This window comes from Oculina patagonica, chromosome 12 (genome assembly GCF_052425735.1).
Source record: "Oculina patagonica isolate OP01 chromosome 12, crgOcupat, whole genome shotgun sequence".
NCBI lineage: Eukaryota > Metazoa > Cnidaria > Anthozoa > Scleractinia > Oculinidae > Oculina > Oculina patagonica.
In genome coordinates, this window is record NC_135769.1 from 9,016,580 (window position 1) to 9,037,309 (window position 20,730).

General features: G+C 38.2%; 1 protein-coding gene across 2 annotated transcripts; it reads right to left on the bottom strand.

The window, feature by feature from the left end:
• Nucleotides 1-1,668: 1,668 nt before the first annotated feature.
• On the bottom strand, nt 1,669-20,311 carry LOC144633259 (hexosaminidase D-like). Of its 2 annotated transcripts, none has more exons than XM_078492102.1 (16): nt 20,060-20,311; nt 19,286-19,436; nt 13,315-13,384; nt 12,782-12,891; nt 11,785-11,872; nt 10,671-10,749; nt 10,227-10,312; nt 9,654-9,819; nt 8,309-8,377; nt 7,804-7,863; nt 7,120-7,252; nt 6,001-6,083; nt 4,403-4,493; nt 3,968-4,066; nt 3,200-3,286; nt 1,669-2,612 (listed from the first exon to the last, which is right to left on the bottom strand). In XM_078492102.1, the coding sequence occupies exons 1-16, from the start codon at nt 20,196-20,198 to the stop codon at nt 2,423-2,425; spliced, it is 1,701 nt and encodes a 566-aa protein (XP_078348228.1). In that variant the 5' UTR covers nt 20,199-20,311; the 3' UTR covers nt 1,669-2,422. The 2 variants fall into 2 exon arrangements, with proteins under 2 accessions (XP_078348228.1, XP_078348227.1); XM_078492101.1 differs by having other exon boundaries at nt 19,286-19,442.
• Between the last annotated feature and the right edge of the window lie 419 nt (nt 20,312-20,730).

A 20,730-nucleotide genomic window follows, 5' to 3' on the forward strand; every position in this document is an offset into this window, starting at 1 on the left:
ATAAACCTTTGTTTTTATCTTTAGCTGTGAAATCGTGAAGTTCAGCGCAAGCATTCACGACAAAGGTTTCTGAATTGACAAGTGAATCAAGAGTTTCGTATATCGTGTTTTGAATGTCACAACTTTTATCGAGCGACAAAAGTAGCTTTAGTTTAAGTTTAAATTTTAGGGGTGAGGAGTCTAAATGTTTCTTTATGTTAGATGCACGCTTTTTAATTTTCGATATCTTTACAAGCAATAAATAGACGTGAAAAGTGGTCTATTTTCAAATAAATTAAACTCTGAAAAGAGTCACAAGACACTAAGCCCAGAGGGCTTTTGATACTACTCCTCTGGCCTCCAGCCGGAGTAATAAGGTGAAACGATGTAATCTATCTTAAGACAATTGTATATTCGTCATATCGATACATAATTATGGTTCATGGCACGGCTTTACGTCGTTGCAAGGAAAGTTGCATTAAACATAGCGGGGTGCAACAGTGCCTTTAAGCCAAATAAACACGCGTTCAATGAAAGGCCAAACAATATTTTTATTCCATAAAAGCCAATAAATATGTGACTTACAATTTTTTGTACTCTTTAAGGTGGCTCTCGATAGTTTAGTCAGAACTAAATATGCCCGTCTTTGGTATTCTATCACAGCTATATCAATAACGTTAAGAAAAATCTTTATACACAAATGTAAACAAGATTTACCAATGAACAATTTGAGGTCATGGTGACGTCAAAATCTGTTTCCATGGCAACGCCATATGAGGTTAAAGATACACAATTTTGGACCTTTTGAGGCTGATAACTCAAAAACTACTCGGTGAAAGTTTTTCGTTTTCACATATTTTTATCCAACTGATCAAATAAACATTTTTTCCAAATTTTAAAGAAATCTGTCAAAGGGATTCGGAGCTACGTTATTTTTGCATAAATTTAAGGTGGCTCTGAAAATTTCTGACAGAATTTTTTAAAAAGTTGTCAGATCGTTTCTTTTGTCCTTTAAACAAAAATATTTGAAAAACAAAACTTTTACCGTCTAGTTTTAGAGTAATTGCCCTTAAACGGTCAAAAATATGGTATCTTTGACCACTTTTGTAGTTGCCATGGCAACGAATTTTGACGTCACAGTGACTCCAATTTGTTTATTAGTAAAACCTTTACAAGGATGTTCTGAAAGTTATAATTCAACATTACAGGTGTAGCAGCAATAAAATGCCAAAGACGGGAATATCTAAACTATTACGAGCCACCTTAAATTACTTCAACGCTAATCATTTTTATAACAACACTAGGACTTCAGCCACTATCTTGTTCTTTTACATTTCTTCTATCTTAAATCTTTATCCTTCACCAAACAGGTTAATGCTAAAATGTATAAAGTTAAATCCTTACAGCCACTAACATATGTTTTTGAGAACAACCATCACAACAGTCACACGTTTACGTCACACAACCTCCGTACGATTTCGTGACGACCTAAGTAATGGCCTACACGTATGTAATAAACAGTACCACTAGAAAGTACTGCTCGATAGCTTTCATTTGAATTGTTACACTGTAGGATTTCATCCACAGCCTTAAAAGTAAGAACCACCTTGCACAGGATAATCAACAGCACCACATGAAAGCCCTGCTCAATGGCTTTCATTTAAATAGTGAAAACAAGGGTTTCATCCATATGCTTAAAAGTTAGAGCCACTTTATGTAGCATAACCAACAGTACTATAAGGTTGTACTGCTCAAAAGCTTTCATTGAATGGTGAAACACAAGGGTTTCATCCACAGGCTTAAAAGTTAAAATCGCCTCGTATGCATAGTTAACAGAATTACATTAAATTATATGACAACAGCTTGTTGAGATATAACGAGCGCTATGATTGGCTTATATTCGAGGCTTGATTTTCCCTTAATGCCCACGGGCATGACGAGCGACGTTTATGCCGGGCTAGCAAAACACGGGCAACAGCTCAGAAAATGGCCTTATTATAAACATATTATTAACTTTTATTAACTCGGGACAGTACTGGGGGAATAGCACCCGACGTCCTTCTTGTAGGACTCGCTTTGCTCTGACCGTACCTTTAAGACCTCGTGTGGTATTTTCCAGTTACGGTCCTTTCCCAGTTACAGTCAACTCTCTCTTAACGGACACCTCTATAAGACAGACACCTGGTGTTGGTCCCGTCCCTGTCGTTTTTCAGTCATTTTACTGTAACTAAACTCCCTATAAGGCGGACACCTTTCTAAGAAGGACAGTAGGAGCCGGTCCTGACGGCGTCCGTTTTAGAGAGAGTTTACTGTATTAGCTTTCGCTTGAATGACCACACCCCTGGTGGTCGACTCTGGAAGGCATTCGATTACCGCATCTTTGTTACAACTCCTTTAAATCAGTTCTTATTTTAGTAGTACATTAGTTATTAACGCTATCAAGTTATTCCTGCTTTCCTTCCTTTCCAGCAGCAATTTTTTTAAGCTCTTCTAGCTGGGGTTTCATGCCACTTAAACGTTTAATGCCGTCGTCTAGTTTATCTTTGACCCATTCTTTTACCACACTGTCGTCGTAGACAAGCCCCAACACTTTATCTGCCTCTGACTTTAATGATGTTAGAATCTGTAACCCACTGAAATTGAACGCAGAAGAAAACAGTCAGTCAGTGTCTTAAACATTGTGTGAAACAATTGCTGCAATATTCGGGTTGGGGACTCTCATATGAAATGGAAGGGGATGTTTAACGGAAAAATTAAATTAAACCCCTCAAGGAGACCAATCTGGGCATGGCTCAAGCTTTTTGTGACCCCTAAAAGAGTCCATTTTTCATGCCTGACCGGTATACAGTACAGTACAGTCACCTCTCTCTTAACGGACACCTCTATAAGACGGACACCTCTTTGAGACGGACACCTGGTGTTGGTCCCGTCCCTGCTGTTTTTCAGTCATTTTACTATAACTAAACTCCCTGTAAGATGGACACCTCTCTAGGACGGACAGTTGGAGCCGGTCCTGACGGTGTCCGTTTTAGAGAGAATTTACTGTAAACGACATGTCCCTATTAAGTGGGCGTCCGTGCGGTCGGGTTTGACGTTACTCCACGACTGCCATAGACAGGCACCCATTAGTTTGAAGTGTATGATATTAGACCCTATTCAGCTTGGGCAGCAAAAAATAACGAACAATTTAATAATAATAATAAAACATATCGGTACATACTGGACAGTCTTGTTGTATGCACTTTCCACTTGGTAGTAACTTAAAAACTTGTTTTCTACTTCACGCTCCAACAGCCAGCCTTGCTCTCTAAAAGACATAAGGATAAAGATGAATACATTAAGGACTTCAAAAGAACTGAAATAATACAAGCCATTACTAAGGACACATGAGTCCGAAAATTCTTAACAACCCCAATCTCGCGTTTATCTGTAAAGGTATAGCCTGCATTTGTGTCAGTCTCACAGCTTTTGGAGATTATCCCGGATTCTGTAACATAAAGCGCCCAGGAGTACTGTTATTCCCTATATCCCTATTCCTTTCAGCATTTTGTTTGGTCGCTTTTACAGTTCGCCGGTATCCATTCATACTCCTGGGGCCTGGGTCAAACGCAAAAACCAACGCCACTTCCGGTTTTCGAAAGTGAAAGGGTTTGAAGCGAACATGTTTAAGATGTCTGTAAGGAATCGTTTGTAAGAAAAGAAAAGAAAAAATTTATAAAGCGATAAACTAAATGGATAACAATTACTAAATTCTACGTATTCTACGGCGTACAAAGCTAATATTTTCAGAAACGTTTTATCTTTTGGCTTTAAAGTGGAGGATTTCAAAAATTTTAAACGTTTATAAGCAGCTGTTTTGGCGGGAACTGGGCAAGCGCAGTGCGTTTGACCGCTGTGAAGCTTCAGCGTGCTCAAGAACAAAACAGAATAACCTCGGCCAACGCTATAAACATTAAGCTATCGCGCTTGTACAAATGTAGTAACTTACATGTTTCCAACGCCTCTCGTATCATATACGGCTTTCTCCAGGTGACCAACAAGTGTGAAAATGTCATGACCTGGAAACGTTCCGTTGGGCGGTTGATACCTGAAGGCAGTCCAAAAAGGCACTACTTTAATATTCCCCTCGCAATCAAATCCCACACAGAAGGACATAGAAACTCGACCGAAATAAACATTTAAAACATTGAAAGCACTGAATTTACGCTATAAATTAACTTTACTATATAAACTAGTAAGAGTGAATTACAGGATTTCTCTCGCTGAAGAAAATCATATCTTTATATGTGAAAGATATCATGTCTTTCTCTCGATTTTTTCACTTAGCTATGGAAATCCCGCATTTCATAACTAAAATGAATTCCCCGCTACCTTAGTACTGTAAAGAAAATTCGACTAAACTCCATCAGTATATAACACTTACGAAAAAGAAAATCTTCCAACATTGAGAGGAAAAGTTTCAGGTAAGCCCAGGAGTTTAGCTGTGGATTTTATACGTTCCTCGTCCAAGTATCCTAAGATAACGGAAGAAAAAAAGGTAGGAATGAATGTTTAGAGGAAAAATATTGCCAGCTTACGAACCATTTGACTATTAATTAAGGGTGACAGAGAAGTTGAACTTTGGACTACCGAAAACAAATCCAATCAAAGTCTCTTCGAGATGTCGACGTTTTTGCATGAAGTATGAGTCGAAGGTTTATCCTGTGCATTGTTCTTCGAACTTATCATTACAGTTTCTTTGTAGTTTAGTTTAACAATTTCCTATCTTCGCGGAGGAAATGCAGCCATATAATTTTGTCAAAAATGGCTCGTCCGCGCCGGGTATTTATACACATATTCCTTAACATTACACAAATAAACAGTGCAAATTTCACCGAGATCTGACAATTCTATACTTTAAAATTGCAAGGACCTTTCGAGGCAGTCGATTACGGCAGCGAAATTAGCAAATGAAACCGCAAAATATGCGTTCGACGCTTTGTTTTTGCGACGCCATATTTGAATTGTTATAGCCGGGTAGACCGCTGTTCAATGTGTTCAAGGCCGTATCGTTACGATTGCTCCACGAAAAAGCACGAAAAAAAATACGGATATTTCCGACTACTGTCGGAGAAAACATTGCGCATATAATTGGGGCGTAAACAAATCGTTACACTCAAGCTGCGTTTTGTCTAGGCTCTGCGAGGGTCGGATATCAAGACCCAGGATTAAACAAAAGCCATATATAAAGTGAATGCTTTCGAATTATATTTGAAGATGAAATACGAAAGAATTTTGCTGTCTTTGACTGAAATTCCACTCGAACTGCGTAGATACGATCGCATGTTGTAAAGCCGATTCATGCAACATTGCTGTCATTCCCTGTCAACGCGACGTCCCTGATGACGAAATAGAGTTGCGCTTGCATGTAGCGACCAAATTTAGCCTAATTTTTAACCGCTCCTAAGCTAAAAGAAACCCCCATCTCTTGCATATGTTTTAACTTCAATAATATCTTTGAAAAGAGCGAGTTTTTTGGTATGGTTTATTTTTGACGTTTGTAATTTTTAAACGATGTAAGTGCTAGTGATTATTTATTCGTGTTTTAGTTACGCAATCCATTGTTTGTGCGACGCTTTTTATAGATCGCCTTTCAGGCACACGTGCGTTGAGATAAGAAAGCTGACATGTCACTTTTAAAATTGTTATATAACGTTTGTAAATGTGACAAGTCACGTTTTTTTCACGAGATCGCAAGTGATCACCCACAGCGGAAAGTAATCCCTTGAGAAATTAAAACAGTCCCTTGATAAATTAAAAAAGTCCCTTGAGAGTTTATAAATATGTGGTTCCAAATTTTGTCTACATAACCCCTTTTCTACGTTTTTTAGCTTGTAAACAAGCAAAAACGTCGAAAAAAGGGGCAGAAGTCTTTGAACAACTGACTTCCTGATTCCAAATCCTGCACCCTAAACCACTCAGCCACGTCGCCTTCTTAAAAACATTACTCCATTATGCTAAGTGGCTCGGTATTATTTTTACCTTCACCCAATGCTTGCAAGCAGTAAGCTAACGAAGGAAGAGCCGCTGGTAGAAGCTCGCATAGCGTTGCGTAGTGATCATACCTAACGAAAAAGAAATAACATCATGAGAAAGGCACTGCCAATTTTAAAAAGTTGCTTTATAGATCGTAAATACCCAGTATACGGAGAAATCCCGATTTCTTGAACCCTCGATTTCTCAAACCTCTGGATAACTCAAACCAAAAGTGGTTTCTCTCGGATTTGCTAAGTGAATAAAAGACTGTTGTTTTTGCCTCACGAAGTCCAGCACTTTCATTTTACCCTCGATTTCTCGAACTTCGGATTTCTTGTACCAATTTTCGTTTCCCTTGGTCGTTCGAGAAATCGGGATTCCACTGAACACAGTATAGAGCGGTTTTCAATTGAGTGTCGAAAGTAAATTGCGTTTACTTTGGTTTTGCATTACTACGCTTAGTGATTGGCTTAAAAATCTCGCGCCACTTTCTCAGCCAATCAGGAGTAAAACCAAAACCAATCGTGACTAGCTCGCGCACGTTTTCCCGCGCTTCGTGCCAGCTACATGTATTTGCTTCGAGTTTTGATTGGTTCACTGGATTGTCTGTGTCCTTTGTGATTGGCCAGAGTAATTACTTTGGTTTTGGTTTTACGACACTCAATTGAAAACTGCTCTATAGATGAAGGGAGTAGGTTCGACTGTACATAAAAATGAATTTATTTTACGCCAGGAATTTTATGTTTCAAAAGTGATTGGACGGCTGGGCGCACATCTCGACAAAACGTTATGAAGCACAAAACAAAGTCTACAGTCTACAAATGAACATAAGTCTCTGAGAGTGCATACACTGTAAAGATCTACCCAACTTGCAAAACAAGGTCTACAGTAGGGGTCTAATATATTGTATCGTACCTTAGGGCTAAATCTAGGGGCAGGGTTGTTATCAGAGGGTGCCTTAACCTCCTGGGGTTAATTTTGAAGTATTCTGTCATCCCTGCCTTGGAACAGTTTCACAAGAAACGTCAAACGTCATGGGACGTTTGACTGTAAAAATCAATCTTGATTGTTCAGGGCCTCCTGCCAACAGTGGCTTGTAAGAATAGTACTGTAACGATGTGATACCTGCTCCACCCAGTAAGTGCAATGCCATTGACTTCCAGACTGCTTGGCAACTTAGCAATGATGTCCAACCAGTTGAGATTGTTCTGCACATGAAAGCCAACTGGAACAAAGTTGCTCCATGGGTGAGTGGCACCTTAAGACAGAGAAGCAAAATGATGGTACAAACCAAAGATCGACAACACAATTCATAAAGATTGTTTTACCACTTACAAAAATGTCCAGAAATCCCAGTTGGGATGTAAATTAAACACGACGTTTTGGTTCATTTCCGGAAGGAACGAAACGTTTGAATAGGTAGGCCCGTTTTCCTGCTTGGGACGTTCTGAATAAAAAAAAATTCGTGTCCATAGTCGCATTTACCGTTTTGCATCTTTTGCACAACTTCCTTTTGTGACCATGCCAAATTCGCATCTCAAACCAAATGGTGGTTAACTTTCATTTCTTTATGTTAAAAGTGTTTCTATTTTTACGTTGCAGTGTGAGGTAAGTAAAGGACACAAATTGTGAATTAGCTTATCTTGTTTTCAAAAAACACAATTATAAAATTTTAACAAAATTAATGTAGTACAAATACATTAAGGTCTAGTGTTTGGGCACTTTCACAGTGCCTCTCTCGAACCTATGCAACCGCCCCCTTATGAAATTTACTTCTCAACAGGAAATTTAAAACACAGGTTACGTTACCTTTAAATGCACTTGCAGCCCAAATCTTGTTGAAAGCTTCACCATATCTCTGCCACATGTCTAGGAATAATTATAACAAAGAAAAACCAATCGTAAAACTACAGTGTACAAAGATCGACAATTGACCTCGCTCCCAATGTGTGGCTTCAATAGCTCAGTTGGTAGAGCATCGCACCGGTATCGCAAAGGTCACGGGTTCGAATCCCGTTGAAGCCCTGAATTTTTTTCAGGCTTCTTTATTCCAATTGCTTAAATTGGAAATTCACTGCGATGATCATTTATCACTTTCATATACATCCGCAGTTCATATATGAATCATTTCATATACATTACATCAGTGTACAATTAGTAAACACCATCGACTTCAAGCTGTATTTTAACTTGTGCATCATGTAAAAAGCGATTGATGTGAACTTTGAACGGTCACGAAACATTAATTGTACAAACTGGCAAAAACTGAACTTCACAACATCAATAATAACGACAAATAAATTAAGCACTTTACCAGGAGGAAAATAGCCAGTTAGATCTGATCTGTAAGCCCAAACCATTGGTTCCACAAGAGGACCAAGTACTGTCACACAAATGTAGAAAAGATTCAAGGGCGTGTATTAGTATTAGTTAACAAATATTCATCAAAGTGTACTGAGGTGGCAAGTGGTGGGTATTTACCAAGCCGCGAAGTGGCGAGGTAAATATTCACCACTAGCCACCGACACTGAGGTGAATAGTTGTTTTAGTACAGTGAGATAATATAGCCCGAAATGACTAGTCTATTGACTAGTCTATTCCAGGCAAAGATTACAATTTTCTCGTGTGCGTTGCTGGGAGGTGAATAGCGTGCGCCAAACACGCTATCCACTGTTTTAGTATATACAAACAACGGTTAGGTAGAAGCTTTTGCAAGGTCCCATATGAGTGGCTCGCTGCCCTTCGAGAGAACAATATAACAAACAACAAGAACCATGCCCTTAGCCCCCAAAATAACAACTGAAATGCTACATGTAGAGGACCAGTAGAATTACAAGCTTACGAGCTGCTCAGTATACTACTGGGAATACTACGTAAACCACTGATCTGCAGAATGCACCCAAATTTTTGTATCATTTCCCACACACTTTCTTCTACTACCCCACTTTTATTGACAAATTCCGAGAATTTATAAAACCACAAAGAAATCTACACTAAAAAAATGGCTTGCTACATGTATATTTTTAATATTTTCAGTAGCATGACATTAAACCAGAGGCTAGACTGAGCTATACTGAACTAGAGGCTCAACTGCAATTGATATTAAACTCATGTAGCCACGAGCAGTATACATGTAAACCACATTAATTTTACACACACACATACCTTATCATAGGTAATTAACGCGAATTCTCAAAATTCACGTTAATTTACATTGTAAGTCGCGTTAATTGTTGTAAGAGTTAATTTCCGCGACATTATTTAAGTGGAGCGTTAATTTCCAAATACTGGATACTGTCCAAACACATAGAAATGAGGAAACAAAAAAACGTCTCTTTTCTGTACACTATTTTTGAGGGTTTTTTTTTAATGTTAAAGCCTTAAAGATATGTCATCTGCAACATTTTCAGCTTACTCTTCCTTTAAGAAGAGCGGTACAACAACCGAAATATCGTAAGAGACATAAAAAATCATGCTAATTTTCTCCATTTTGAAGGTTTGCCTCGTCCCCCGCATCAATTTCCTTTATTCAAAAGAAATTTTCTCTCCCAAAGACCTTAATTTAAATGGGAGCGTTAATTTCCTATAAAAAGGTAGTACAAGCAGGAATTTTTAGGCTATGTTTAGAGCAACACAAGGCATCCACCATGTGCACATACCTTTCAAGTATTCAACAGGCCAGTGCCTCATCATATCATCCCACATGACTGGTGTTATCTTCCTGCTTTGTAGATGCTTCAGAATGGGGCTCATGTGATGCACAAACAATTCAGACTTGTTCCGTGCATCTTTCTGACAGACTTGGCATGTCTTAAGATTCCATACCTGTGCGTTGAATTATTTAATAGTCAATAACTGTAACTTTTATTTTCTACTAGTAGCAGTAGCAGCAGTACAGGATTTTTTAATCCACAAGAAAATTAATTTAGAGAAATCACTTAATCTTTGGTTGTTTTTTTACTGTAATGTCCGCAGCACACCTTCTTCCATTTTTTTGTTCTAAGGCACTGTGAGCAAATCAATTTTTCTTTTTGGGAAAATATTAAGAGTATAAGTTTGAACACCTTAGTTAGCTGTGTAAAGGTTTGGCAAAAGCTTCTAATATAAATTTTTGTGTCTGAATTCATGTAATGTCCGCAATGTGGAATCACCCTTTCGAAAGAAATTCTGTACATTGATTTGAATGACTTAATTAGCTTCTTTTACAAAACTGTACAGCAGCTACATTTTACCTCATCTCCTCCAATGTGAAACCATTTAACACCACGATGAAGAGTTAAGACCTGGTCAATGAGTCCAAACACCATGGGCATGGAAGCTATACAACACCACACAGAATGATGTGAAAATATAAAATTTTACATTTTGTATCGACTGAGGAGAGTAACTTTTTACACGTTTTATACATTTTACACAATTTTATCATACCACTGTTTTTTATGTAGTGTCCCATAATCGCTTATTTTCAAATATTTGGGGGGGGGGGGGGGGTGACATAGGACAAATTTTGGATAGCTAAAATTGAATTTTTAACTAATTTAAAATTACAGTTCTTCAAGGATCTCACTGAATAGTGTATGTGTCTCCTCAGTAAAAGACTAAATAATGTACCGGTAAGGATCATTTAGAAAATAGTCAATTAGTACATTATTTTTTGCACATGTATGATCAAGTACCTTTGTTATTTGGACACAGTGAATTGGTAAAGTGTTCTGTTTCACGAAGATGAGCAAACTCCTTGTGCTTTAAGACAAACTTAAAAAGAGGAAATCCAAAATAAATAATTAAATAAGATAAATACACTCTGTACAGTGTACATTGAGTACTATATTTCATGTAAGGTAAGAAAAGTATATAAATTACAACTAACAGTTACTGTAACATATATACAAATGTATACAGGTGCAGTGGCGGTTCTTGGGGAGGGGCCTGGGGAACCTGGCCTCACCTTATTTTTAGACCAAAAATAGGGCAGTAGGGCCGAGAAAAAGTTATTTTTGAGAACCCTTTCCCCCGTTATTCCAAGGTCTGGATGATCAGAAGACCCCCCACTTACATGTATATGAAGGTCTGGAACTGCCACTGAGGTGTAACATGGCTCCATCAAAATGGCGATAGAAGTGAATTAAAAGTCTTGATCCATATTTCCAAGAGATTGGTAGGGACCCAAAATGGCCTTTTCAGGGCTGATGCTTAACTTCTGTTTGTGCAACATGAAGTTACTAGCTATATTGCCACACCCCTCGATGGGATGCTAGTGCATATTGTAAAATGAGTGGCCTTTGTAGAATGGACTAAAAAATGTGCTAAGTATGCTAAACAATGTTTAGAGGAATGCAGCTACACTTTTTTTTATTTTGAAGCTACTGTAGCTCATGGAGCTGACATAACAGGGAAGCCTTGAGCCATGCGGCCCATACTGCCAGAGCTTATCCAGCTTCTGTAGCATTAAATGGCTATGAATATTTTTATTCCCCCCTGAATGGGATGCTTTTCCATCACACGGTACCCCACCCCCCAGCATTATGTCGCCGGTACCCATTTACACACCTGGGTGGAGAGAGGCGCTGTGAGAGTAACGTGTCTTGCCAAAGAACACAACACAGTGACCCTGGCCATGCTCATTTCTGTGTTTGTAGTTTTGTTATTTTCAGTTACTGTATCCATCTTCGATTAAACGTGTACACGTATAGCAAGATGGATTTCATGTGATTTTTGCGACTACATCGCATACGTGTACTACTGTATTAATTAAAAATTAACTTTTATTATTAAATCTTTAATATGTACCTCCAGATGCCCAAATGTCTGCACAAGTGGCATCACAATCAAGTCATTTGCAGTGGATACTTCCAGAAAATGTTTTATTTCAGCTTCACTGGATATATCAAAATAATAACGATAAATATATAATTTATGATAAATATTATACAGAACAATATATTAAAGGAGCTACAGTATGTCACAGAATTTTAAGTGATTTTTCTGATAAGTTTCAAATTAAAGGAAACTTCAAAATAGTAACTAGATTTCTATGGTACATGTAGAAAAACACCAACGGAGTAATAAAAACCCGAAAATAAACAAGGAAGGTTTTGACTGAGAAATAATAATAAGCAACAAACTTGAAAAAAACTTGCCAACTTTTTCAAGTTGAGTTGTCTGTGATATAGCTCTTTTAACATGTTATGAAGGGCAGACACACACTTTTATGGTACATAATTTGTTCAGTTTTGTTCCAGTACCGTAAATGATCTAGTTAACGCCCGGGGTGTCTATTAAGTTTTAGGGGCCCTAATGGGGGCGTTAAGAAGATATGAGGCGTTTATTAGAGAGAGGCGTTTATTTCACTTTAACTGAAACAACTTCAACCTTGAAGCAAACAAGTAGCGGACACTGTAGTTTGCTCGCTGAGTAAGATAGAAAACTGAGTTTGTGAGTAGGAGACTAATCTATTCTGCGCTAATACAAAGCCAGGAGATGGCGTTCATAGTTCGATATTAATGTCTTCGTCGTCATCAGGGTCAAACGATGTCCGAGTCAAGCAAGAAACCTAATTGTGTGAATTTACTCTACGGAAAGTTACCTTGGTTTGTAAGGCGATTCTTGGAGGGGGTGTCTATTAGACACGGGGCGTTTAATAAAGGGGGGTGTCTAATACAAACTTTACACCTCAAGGGGGCGTTTATTAGATATGAGGCTTTTATTTGAGAGTGGGTGTTTATTAATTAGATCATTTAACCGGCATGCTAACATCGTACACATAGCTAAGTAAAGTAACATGTACCTGTATGAATTCTTTGCACGCAGGACTTCATATTTTCCATTATATGGAAACATATCCTCATATTCCACCAGTAATCCAGTTGCTCCCCATCTCTTAAAGTGTGGTAGCATCTGAATGTGAAAATTTGTACAAAACTGTGCTCAGTTTTATTAACCATATCATAACACTAAAAGGTGGCTCCAGGGAAACTTTGTTGTGAAAACTGCACCCACATTGCATCATGCTCATGATCTTTGTTAATCTGTACATTAGTACAGTACACAGTGTACTCTCAGCTATTCAACCATAACTCTGTGCTAATGAGTACATAAAAAATGAAATTTTATGATTATGATAAATAATAATTATTGTTTCATAATATATTAATTGCTGTTCACTGAGAGCAGTAACATGCTCAAAATAAATGATGATGGTTTATAAACCTTTCAATCAATAAAAAATTGACATTTGCTCTTATCAAAGTTAGTTTAAAAATATTTTATTAGTGATTCATGTACTAGGTTATTTATAAATTACAATGTACTTTTGTATACCTCTATCAGATAGTCCATTTTTGTTGGTGCTCCTTTGAGATCCAAATGAACAAGTTTGTGGCCATTCAATCTAAAGAAGTGACACAGTGACAGTGACAAAAAATGGTTTTATGACAACAACATAGTTGAATGAAAATTAAATGCTTTCTGAAGCTGCATATTTATTAACATGTACCAAAAGATTCCTCTGGCTGGTCCTGGGGGGGGGAGAGGGGTGGACTCCTACATGAAAGGGACAGGGATGCTCGTTGGAAATTTTGAAAAGAACGCCTAAATGAGACCAATCTGGGTGTGGTTCTTGAAAGCTTCTCTTGACCCCAAAAAGATATCACTATTTGTATACAAGTCATGTATTCCTTTGTGGGCAGCCCTAAACGAGACCATTTGTGGCTAAAAATATTGGCGTTTTGCCTGAAACACCCCGAGACCAAAAATCTGAAATTTACACCTTCAAGGGAGATGACAAGTATCCCTTTCATATGCCCATACCACCCACCCCTCCCCCCTCGGCCAGCTGGTACAAGGGACGGTCCCAAAGACCCATGCAAATACATTAATCCAATAAAGTCCAAGCAAAAATTTGAATGAGGTTTATAAGTAATTATATTAGCCACCACCAACTGGATGGGCACAGCATGGACTTAGCCACACCAGTTTATGTCAACACATTTCTGTACTAATATTATATTAAGATGTGGTGTTGAGCACTACTGGCTCAAGGTTATTCCACTGAAATAGAACCTGCACTGAGATTTTTGTCAAACCTTGCCTATTGATTATCTTATACATGTAGGAACTTAAATATCAAAATAAAAATTGAGGGTATCCTTGCTAGCTTAAGAGCAACAGCACCTTGTTGATACCGAACAAACCCTTATAATAATCCTATGATCATTATAGTCACATTTGCTTGCTATACTGTAAATTCTATTTTTGACAACTGTTTCTTATACTACACTGATAAATTTTTATTATTAGTCTGTATTTATTTACAGAAAATAATTATTCAATTCAAAACGGCAGAAAAAATGATAGGTCATTGCACTTAATCGAAAAAATGACAATTTACATGTACCTCTCTGTGAGGTCTTGCACCGTAAAGAAATTTTTAATGTGAGCGTGCTAATCACGCGTAAAAATATGCGTAGTAGGGATGCGCAATGCAATACTGGGGAATAACCTTAAACGTGGTTGAGGCAGAAAATGATTTGACATTTGGCTTTCTGTTCCAGCACATCACTATAACAACCTGTACATCGTCATAACAACTGGTAAATTAGCATAATCTTGCTAGAGGCCTAATCAGCCTCATCAACTCGAGTTGTAATAAAGTTATCTATCTAACCATCCATGGTATCTTGTGCAGTGCAGTTATAAACTTCTCTTACATTTGGAGTAACTTATTAAATAGATTTAGCCAAGCCTAAAAGCAGAGCTCCCCGGTTATTTACTTCACCCTTTTTGTAAATCGGAATTTACTGACCGTTAAACCAAAAAAATATAGTACTTCAGCCTGCGATCCAATGTAAACCATTACTTGATCAGCAGTAAACTTCAAAAAAAATTCGACCCATTCTCGTCCCCAGAGGCCGCGATCCTTCTGGTCAGCACCCGGGATCGAGACCTCTGGCCGGCTCCAATTTCAAGTCCGCGAATCGCGGACTTCCGGTCCTTCTGCGCAAGCTCAGACAGTTTTCAAAATGGCGGACCAAAAAGAAAATAATTATGGAGCTTTGAAGGTCTTTGAAACAGTTAGCGGTCAAGAGCAAAGATGTGTTAGCGATGGCAAATCATTGATTTATCAACTTCTTCCTCCGGTACTGAATTTATGGAAGATCGTCCGCGAGAAAGTCTACTGTGGCAGTTATTTTACCGTTAAATGTACCGATTTGCGATCACAAAATTTTCAGCACTTTACGTCTGCACAAGAGATGATGGCAGATGATGCATAATCGATGTTTTGTTGACTGACTACCATAAGAAAAAAAAAAACGCTTTTAAGCACAAGGTACGAGGGATTGTTGTGGATGAAGTTTATCTCGCAATAAATTGGTAAGCATGCAGTTTTTATGTAGCAATTTTATTGTTTATGAAATCTGTAAGCTTACTTTAGCTAGGTTTTTCTCCAGTCGATTGAGAGTGAACCACAGAAAGTTAAACGGCTAAATAAAATGCAGAAAATGTTATTGTATGCGTCTTTTGTCTTTCTTATCCATTCCAGCATAATTATGTCAAGGATTCAGCTGATAAATGTGTGATTCCAGGAAAAAAACATTTCTGCAAGGAATTATATAAATTTAATAGGAAGCTAGAGTGAATATTCCATGGATATTTTTCCCCAGCTAGATTTTACTTGGACTACTTGGAGAACTGGGAAGCCCCTCTTTCAGGAATATGTAGCCTGGCCCATATATAACTTCCAACTTCCAAGTTTGAAGTTGTGAGATATTTAGGAAGTTTAATTCAAAGTGGCAATTTCATGCAAATTGTTGGGCATGGTTATTATTAAATGGCATTGACTCGACAACCAAACTTGAAAAAAAAAAATGCAGTAGGTTTGATTATTAAATTCAGTCCCACCAATAATATGTTATGTGCCAGGTATAAATATGTTTTGAACTCCTATTTTGTTACACATAATGTGCATGCTGGCAATTTTAGTCTACACACAGAGATCATTTATTTTCCCCAGTATACTAGCTATATGTACATCCCATCATCCAAGAAAGTGATCAATTTGGGGCTCACACTATACAAAGCTATACTGAACTGAACTTTAAATCCCTCACAGCTTTTTACAAAAAAATTAAAAATGACAACCCTTGTTCATGTTTACAATGAACTGTGGCCTCTGCTTGTTAATATAATGGTCCTACATAAACAAGAAGTAGCTTCATTTATACAGTGTGAGCTGTTGTTACTCCTTCAGGCATCCACCATACAAACTCATGAAAATTATGAAAGCAGGTAAACCATATGCTTGAAGTGTGGGACTTGTAAAACAGTGGATCTGCAATTACTCTCCATGCAGAGCAATGTTGATAACTTTTAGTTCTTAAATTTAGTTTTGGAGGCAATTTTCAAGAGGGACTGCTGAAGCATATTCACTCCTGCTCTTACTTGTATGGCTACAGCTGGTATAATAGTCCATTTTACAGTTGCATGCCAAGTGACCTGGCCTTTGAATGGTAGTGAGGCTGGAGGTGACCTTGCATTGTTACAAACCTCTTTGCTTTTTCATGTAAATGCAAACTTGTTCAGAACAACTTGATTTACATGTCAAAAGCAGTGAGGTCTGTATCAAAACAAGGTGACCTCCAGCCTCACTTCCATTCAGAGGCCAGATCACTGAGCAGACAACTGTAAAATGGTCTATTGTGTAAGGTGCATAGGTTGCGGTGTCTGACATTTGCGGACTGCAGACTTTCACCCTGGTTCGCCTACTTCACACTACGGTTAGCCTACTATTTACTCTGGTTAGCCTTAATAGCACTTTGGTTAGCCTGTTTATGGAAATGGTAACATGATATATTCTCTTTGTCTGCAATCTGCAAATGTCAGACACAACACAGGTTATGCTCACTGCTGGTGTAAATGATACAGGATGTTGATTTATCTCAGTTCAGTTGGCTGCATAATTTCAGTACACAATCAATAATTAAATTACTAGTATATGAAAGAAAAGTAAAACAAACCCTGGTTTGACAAACCCTGGGGTAATGTTATGTGAGAAGAAGATGAAGAGGATGAAACGTGGCACCCATGCAATGGACATCTCATTTATCCTTGTTTAGCTGTTAGGTATCAGCATGCCATATAGTAACATGCAATTGTGTACGGGAAAATTTTTGTAGAAGGGGGGGGGGGTGCGCTTTAAATTATTTGCCGAAACTCCCTGGTCACACATTCAAGATGATTCTTTTGTAATGTCACATTAAATCACCATACCATGAGAGCACAGGTGATCAAATAGTACAAATGGTTTTATTGGTAAATCAAGATCAACATTATTAAAACTGACATGAAGTTAAAACTGACATGAAGTGAAACTGAAGGTATAACATGCTCTAAAAGAAGAAGAATTAAAAACATTAACTTGGACACCCAAAACTGCATGTCATTCATGTTTATTTGTCTTGTTTGCACACTTTACTTTCTGTCAATGTTAATTCTTAAAGCAGCAATGGGAGCTGAAAGTCCCCTTTACATTACCACAAGATTGCAGGAATTGTGGCCAGGATGGAGGTAAGTTTTTGGAAGGAAAACTTTTTGGAGACCACAGCATGTGTCTCTGCTTGAACGGTTCATCCATTTTGCCTGAATAAAAGACTATTTTTTTTTCTCAACCTCCCCTAAAGTATGCTGAAGGTCACATGCCAATAATGTTCACAATAATTCAAAATATGCAAAATAAATCTGTTTTCAATGCTACATATATTATATGTACAAACTCCAGAGGTGAACTCAAGGGCATCTGGGCTATTAACTAACTAATAAATATACATGTGATCACTGTGTGGCTGCAGAATAAGTAAAATTTGCAAGTCCTATGCAATGCTGGTGGCATGGATATAAAATCCACTAACATTGCAATAGCTGAGCAAAGCAAAACAACAAATTATGTAAAGGGGAGGTACAAAACTTACACACTTGCATTTTGTCCAAACTGTCTCACACAGGTATAACAGCCAATTTGAGTTTTGAATTGTATCAACAGAAAAACAACAATAATTTAACAGGCTATTTTCATAACATTACATGGCATACCTGTGGCAGACATATTATGATCAGCTCCTTTCTCTTTTAAACAATAATAACTATGTTTTTTAATAATCTCTGTTACAGTGTTAAATAATATTGCACTTTGGCTCTTAGATCTCCACTTATTTTGTTGTCATTTTAAATCATCATTGCCTTAATTATTTTATACTTAAGTTCTTAGATCTCCACTAATTCTGTTATCATCTGGCTGTAAACAAACCAGTCTGTCTGATAGTAATTTCAGCTGTTAACAAATCATGTACATAGGCCATTTAAAAGTGATAAATAAAATGTGAAGAAAAAAAATCAGCTCTTTTCCTCGCAGTGAATAAATCAACAATACTTGTTGCATCTAATTTTGAAGCGATTAACTACTGTCTGCTTATAAAAGATATACCATTCTTTTTTCTCTCTTCCTGAATTTGGCGAAGAAGTTGAGGCCAGGCTGTCTTCTAACGATTCGATTTGCCTTTCTTCGATCAGATTTATACTGATTCTTGCTGAGCTTTCGAATGGACAGCAATCATAATAAACTCCTGAAATACTTCTGCTTCACGCGTAACAAGTTCACAGAGTTCAGCACATTCGGGAGGGAAACCAGCTTCGAAAGCAATTGTTGAGGCAGAAATGTTTTCTCAATCTCACATGATTCCTTCGTTGGTTGCTTTGGAACCAAATAAAGCCAACAGATGCGTCTTCGGGATAATATTTACGTTACAAGGTCGGCAAACAGACGCTTTACAGCGAATACGCTACGTCGAAGTTCTTTCCGCCATGTTGACTGAAATTTCTCTTCCGGTCTCAATTCTATTGTTTGAGCAACGCCAATCGTAATCGGATCTGAACCGGAAGCGGCCAGAGGTCTCGATCCCGGGTGCTGACCAGAAGGATCGCGGCCTCTGGGGACGAGAATGAATTCGACCTTGATGAGCTCTATATGTGAGCCCGCAATATAATCAGGTGATACTGGTCAGCAGATACCTTGTTTTGACAGCTGTCAATTGACCATGACATGGATGTCCAATATCAAAGATGTAAGCTGACGTTAACCATAACCTTAAACCTAGGAGTATGGCCGCCATGTTGGCGAACTATGCCCCTAGCCATGATGACCATGAAAAACCAAAAGCATGGGTCTGTTAATTTTCTATGGGTATGGGGCTCTGCTCTGCGGCCCTTTGAGCCGCTGGGAGCTCCGCTATAAATGTACCTTTTTCTATCCATCCTGTTTTCCTTCAAAGGTACACTCTTGGCCTCTGCCAGCTCTCTTTTAAGAGACAGTATGGTATCTTTAGCCTTCTGTAGTTCAGCTTCAAACAAGGCAGCTCTTGTGTCCTTACTCACTACTGATTCTATTGCTACTGAACCTGTAGTTTGTAGATCAGATTAATTTAGTCACTTGACAAATAATGTACATGAACACTGTATGTCTACCCATTACAAGGAGCTCTCACTGATAGTATTCTTGCATTTCTGTTATCTTCCAGGGGGACTAACACTATTATTTTCAAGAACTTTGAGGGGGTTGTAATAGACAATCAATAGATGATTCTTATTGAGTAAAGGTACTAGACAGGTGATAAAGGTACTAAAAGTGACATATTTTCTCCAAAAGCTGCAGCAAGTACTGCATGCAAAATTCTGCAACGTCAATGTCACTGCCATTGACACGATAAGCATAAATGTTACTACTGGGAAATTAAATTACCACAGCACAAAAGCGTCAATATTTCACCGTTAAAGTGAAATTAAACTGTAAGTAGTTAGCTTACAGTTTTCGTAGCATAATATTAAAGCTTAATAAAAGCTCATTTATTTACGATCGATTTCAGTACTCGAAAGCAGTTAAATTGGCTTATTTCCCTTAAACAAAGCGTTTTTAGAATCATGCTTGTTTACTCTTAGATCCTTCCCTTGGTTTTCTAAAAGCAAGGGATTAAAGAAAAAAACCAGCGTGATGGAACACACGAACTGTATGTTTTACCTGTTGTCGTGCCTGTTCTTTGCACCGTGACAGAGGATGACGAGTGACTCAGCTGCGATAGCTTGAAAAAGATGTAAAACACAGCCACGAGCGAAAGAGCTATTCCTACATTGGTGTAGTTGAGTCGCATGATCTTCATACGAACAAGAATCTATGGCTTATACTGGACTAGGTGGAAGACAGTAAGCTGATGATTTTCTCTGCTGAACTAGACAAAAACACACACACAGGTGGTGTGTCGTGTGACTTTCATGCAAGTCATCGCTCACACGATAGGCCCAAGGCAACGAAATGTTGGCTCGTGGAGCACTGTGGGTCATGCCCAGTTTTTTTTCTTGCCGCTCGTCACGCACTCCCAACATTGGATTTTTGTGTCACCGAACGATGACGTCAGAAGTAGGTTCTCTCTCCTCCGCAGAGGTCTCTTTCGTGTTTCGTACGGTGGGGAGAGGAACGGGGAGTGAAAAGTAAGCGCGCGGAGCCTGGAGAGAATCGAAACCAAAGCGCGCTATTTTTCATTTTTCGTGTTTTCGCCTTTCTCCCCCCGTGTTTTTTCGCCTTCCCCACTGAAAGAAGCCTCTGCGGAGGAGAGAGAAGTTAGTAGGTTGTTTGATCTTTGAAAGGCCTCGTTTTTAATCCGTGAATTGTGAAATGGCTATTTTTTTACCGTG

Bases quoted from the DNA above. Each gene is read 5' to 3' on its own strand.
- LOC144633259 (XM_078492101.1), bottom strand. From the start codon at position 20,198: ATGAAGATCATGCGACTCAACTACACCAATGTAGGAATAGCTCTTTCG. The intron at 11,873-12,781 runs GTACATGTTACT...TGATATATCCAG, and splicing joins CGTGCAAAGAATTCATACAG to TGAAGCTGAAATAAAACATT. The intron at 3,287-3,967 runs GTAAGTTACTAC...TATGTCTTTTAG, and splicing joins ACGAGAGGCGTTGGAAACAT to AGAGCAAGGCTGGCTGTTGG.